Genomic DNA, 4,656 nt, shown 5'->3' with positions numbered 1-4,656 from the left:
TTCTGCTCCACAAAGACTCATCAGGCAACAGCCAGTGGCTTGTTTCTGTCCAAGGGACGCTTCAGAAACCCTAGGACTTGAGAGCCGTGGTCACGAAGAAGCTCCTGAGAAGGACACAGAGGGTTGGGAACCAAGGACACTCCAAGTGCTGACCCTGAGAGGCCAGAACCAGGGCCAAAGGTCTTCTGGGCTTGCGGAGTATCATTCAGCGGTTCTAGGAGGCCCACCGCTGCCAGGCCACCATGGCCCTCGGCTGGCTACTGCTTCTTGTATTGGCTCTGCCCCGGGTCACAACAGGTATCAAGGTATGCGAGTTCTGTGATATGATGAAGACCTCCACCTGTACCGGCATCAGCGTACCCTGTGCCGATGATGACCATTGCTTCACGAGCTACGGGCTAATCCCTGGACTCGGTCCCATCATCAACAAAGGCTGCAAGTCACCCAGTTTGTGTGGCTACGGTGTAGAGTATATCCTCTACAAGGATGTCACCTACAAGCTCAGCTCCAGCTGCTGCAAAAGTGAACTGTGTAACAGGGCCTACATCTTCTCTGGCAGCCTGAAGTTGGGGGCCACCACCTGCCTGGTGGTGGGCATGCTGTTGCTGCATTATTGACTGTGACCAGCATGGAGGACAAGGTGTGGGACTGGTCTCTGGGCTCCCTTGCTTCTTGTACCCCCTGCCTCCTGCTCCTTGTACCCCCGTCCCCTTCCCTTCCCCCATTAAATGGCCGGGGGCCCTAGACAACCCCTTGTGGTCCTGACTTCATCAACCACTGGTTGTCAACTGTATTTATCTTATTAGTTTCTGTTTTACTTTTACAAGCTCTTGATCGAATTCCAAAATTCTGGGAGTTTATCCTATTTTTCAAAGTATTTCCCTGAACAATACTACCTCCCTCTTAGGCTGTTACGTACACCTTGCTCCCAACTCTACTCAGAGAGTCAATGTTCACAGGTTTACCAGCCCAATACTGTCCACTGGTTGTCAGCATATTTGTGTGGAGATTGCAGTGTTGCTGGTGTCATCTTCCCTAGAGAGAAAGCAGACTGAGTTCCAAGGGCACAGATCAAGTGATTGAAATGGCTCATGGATGCCTAATTATGCATTTGGGAGCTTTTCTCCTTTTCCCTTGTCATAGATAATGGGAGAATCTAAAGATCTGCTCCTGTCCAGAAATCTTTTGTTTTGTGGCCCCACAAAACACCCTGAGGCCTGATTTAGTGGTGGGGACCAGGGGTGGGTTTGACTGTACTGCACTTCATTGGTTCTAAGGTGCGTTATCTTTTCACATTTTGATCAGGATGCTTCCTTTCATTGGTGGTACTTTCGAGTCAATAAAATATGGTAAAAATAATATTCATACGCAAGTGAAATAAGCCAGTCAAAGAAAGAAAAATAACACATGATCTCACTTATACATGGAATATAATGCACATAATAAACTCATGAACAAAAGAGGTCCAGAGGCATGGAGGCATGGAATAGACTGACATATCTCAGAGGGGAGGGGCAATTTCTTTATGAAAAAAGAAAGTATCAGAACATATAATAAAGTTGAGCCATCACAGAGTAATGAAGTAGATTTGGAGTTGTATGGGTAATAGAATTGGTAGAGAAACTTTGTAGAGAAAGGAAGAAAGTTTTAGAGATGATAGATGGGAAGAAAATGGTGAGGAGCCAGTCTAGGAACACCATCAAGAAATAAATTAGTCCTAGCTGGTTTGGCTCAGCGGATAGAGCATCAGACTGCAGACTGAAGGGTCCCAGGTTCTATTCTGACCAATGGCACATGCCTGGATTGAGGGCTCGATCCCTAGTGGGGGTGTGCAAGAGGTAGCCAATCAATGATTCTCTCTCATCATTGATGTTTCTATTTCTCTCTCCCTCTCCTTTCCTCTCTGAAATCAATATATGAATATTTTTAAAGAAATAAATTAAAATATATAAATAAATGTAAAATCTCATAACATGCTAATATAGTTAGAGTTCATGATGGTATTTACAAGTGGAGAAATGATGGGAAGTTCTCTTCTGTGGAATTCTTTTTTTCAGGGTATAGCTGGTCTCTCTAAGTTGCTTATAGAAAACAGACCTGGTTTTTTAAAAAATTATGAGACATAGCATACTAGAGAAGGTCAGTGCTAGCTATGTAATTATTATAGCATGCAATGGAGATGTTTATGACTGAAAGAACTCCCTTTGTGTAACTGATGCCTCGCATGCATTACTTAGACAACTTATATGTAAACTAGAGGCCTGGTGCATGAATTCATGCACCAGTGGGGTCTCTTTGCCTGGCCTGCAGGATTGGGCCGAAACTAGCTCTCCAACATCCCCTGAGGGGTCCCGGATTGTGAGAGGGCACAGGCCAAGGGACCCCACTGGTGCATGATCAGGGATGGGGAGGGACATGGGAGGTTGGCCAGCCAGGGAGGGACCACGGGAGGGCTCTAGGGCATGTCTGGCCTGTCTTGCTTAGTCCTGATCAGCCATACCCCAGCAGCAAGCAACCCTACCGGCCAGAGCGTCTACCCCCTGGTGGTCAGTGCATATCCTAGCAACTGGTCAACCAGTTGACTGTCTGTCCCCTGCTGGTTAGTGCATGTCATAGCGAGTGGTTGAGTGGCCTTACCATATCATTAGCATGTTAAGCTTTGATTGGTTGAACGGCCAAGCAGACACTTAGCATATTAGGCTTTTATTATATAGGATTCTAATCCCAGTCACATACTAATACAGGAAGGAAGAACTTGAGGATTGCATTGGCAGTCTCAGATTTCTCCAGGCTTCACCTGAGTCCATCAATTGCCTATGTCCTTAGAGTTATTAGTAAAATTTGATACATGTTTAAAATCTGTAGTTCTAAAGAGTCTGCTTTAACAATCTGACCTTCTACATTATGTCAGTAGCATAAATGATTCATTTAGCAGATAGTAGATGAAACATATCCATTACAGCAAGGACTTATATTTGATGTAATGAAAGGTAGTTGTTGGAAAAGGGAGTTACAATAAATTCTTGGAGAGTTTTAAATGAGAGATTTTGGATTTCATTCCATAATAAGGGTATGATAGTGGTTGATGAAAGAGAGGATGATGTGTTTCAATCTAGTAAAACAGCATGTAGGACAACAGGAAAGAGATAAGATTTTTAGGTAGAAGGTCTTCTAGATAACTGTGATAATTCAGCTAAAAGTGATTAAAACACTGAGAGGCCTTGAACAGATGTTTAAGAAATTATAATTAAAATAAACAGTTCTTAGGGATTTATTGGTTAATAAAAATGAGTTAAAAGTAGTTTTGGACTGGTTAAAAGGTAATGCCTGGGACAGAAACAGGTAGATTTAGAGTTAGTTTAACATAGAATGAATGTTAAGGACCAATGAATCAAAGGAGCTCATGGAATACACAGGTGCACACACACTCTCTCACAGACACATATATACACACAATCCATACTTGAAAATTTAGAGACATATAGTCAATTTCATAGTATAAACCAGCTACCAAGGTAATTAGCAAATCCTCTGAGAGTGAATAGGATATGTAGTGAATTTACGCATGATCAAAAGAAAAACTGCAAAATCAGAGGAGTGGTCCCAATAGTCCTTCTCCTATTCTCCCTCCTCTGCTTACAAAGCGTGAAAAATGTGAATAGTCAAATTTTAAATTATTGACTCATTTTGAACCATGATATTTCTGTGCCAAGGCCCAGTATATTGGCTCCTTGTCTTGTTTTAAAGGGGAAATTTCTAGGGTGTAAGTTGAGACTCAAAACATCATTTGAAGCAAAATACTGTGTCCTGTGATAACTCCACACTCTGGCTGCAGCTCCTTGTTCTTCACTCCACCCCTCTTATGGCCATTTGTGTCCATCAAAAGCAAATTTGTTTATAAATAGTTCATAATGCCCAAAGCTGATATATCAGAAGTGAGTCTCTCTCCCCTTGGTATACGAGGACCAGGCAGAGGAGTAGAGCATTGTGGTAAACAGACTAAGGGTTCCTTAAAGATGTCCAGGTCCTAACCCTCGGAAATTATGAATATGTTACCTTATCTGGAAAAAGGAACTTTCCAGATGTGACTAAATTAAGGATCCTGAGATTGGGAAAGTATATGAGATTTTCCAGGTGAGTCCAATGTAACCACAAGGGTCCTTAAAACAGGGCGGCAGTAGAGTTAGAGTGATATAGGAGATATGATAATAGAAACACAACTTGGAGTGATGCCATTGTGAGTAAGGAGCTAAGAACTAGGAAATACAGGCAGCCTCTAAAACTTGCAAAAGGCAGTACTCCCTTAGAGCCTCCAGAAAGAATTTCGCTCAGTGAGAATGATTTCACATTTCTGATGGCCACATACTAAATTTGTGTTGTTTTAAGTCAATAATTTTGTGGTCATTTGTTACAGCAATGATAGGAACCGAACACAGGCTTCTAATCATTTTTGGATCATTTATGTCATCCTGGTTAGGAAGACAGCATTTGGCTCACTTACAAAGAGAGAGAAAACCTTTCTCTAGACAAACTGTTCTTATGTGTAGAAAGTTATCTCTGACCCAGTGTACATTTTACATCCCAAATTTTAAAACCTGAATATAACATGACCCTTGCTACTCCCCCTTCCTCCCCAGGGTAGAAAAACAGCATTAT

At 42.4% G+C, this 4,656-nt stretch overlaps 1 protein-coding gene across 1 annotated transcript; it reads left to right on the top strand.

The window, feature by feature from the left end:
• The first annotated feature begins 242 nt into the window (after positions 1-242).
• Positions 243-617, top strand: LOC118653889 (sperm acrosome membrane-associated protein 4-like). Its single transcript, XM_036304798.1, has one exon. The coding sequence runs from the start codon at positions 243-245 to the stop codon at positions 615-617; it is 375 nt and encodes a 124-aa protein (XP_036160691.1).
• Positions 618-4,656: the final 4,039 nt, after the last annotated feature.

This window comes from Myotis myotis, unplaced genomic scaffold, assembly GCF_014108235.1.
Source record: "Myotis myotis isolate mMyoMyo1 unplaced genomic scaffold, mMyoMyo1.p scaffold_m19_p_4, whole genome shotgun sequence".
Lineage (NCBI taxonomy): Eukaryota > Metazoa > Chordata > Mammalia > Chiroptera > Vespertilionidae > Myotis > Myotis myotis.
Note: the sequence above shows the minus strand (reverse complement) of the source record. Positions and strands in the feature narration are given on the sequence as shown.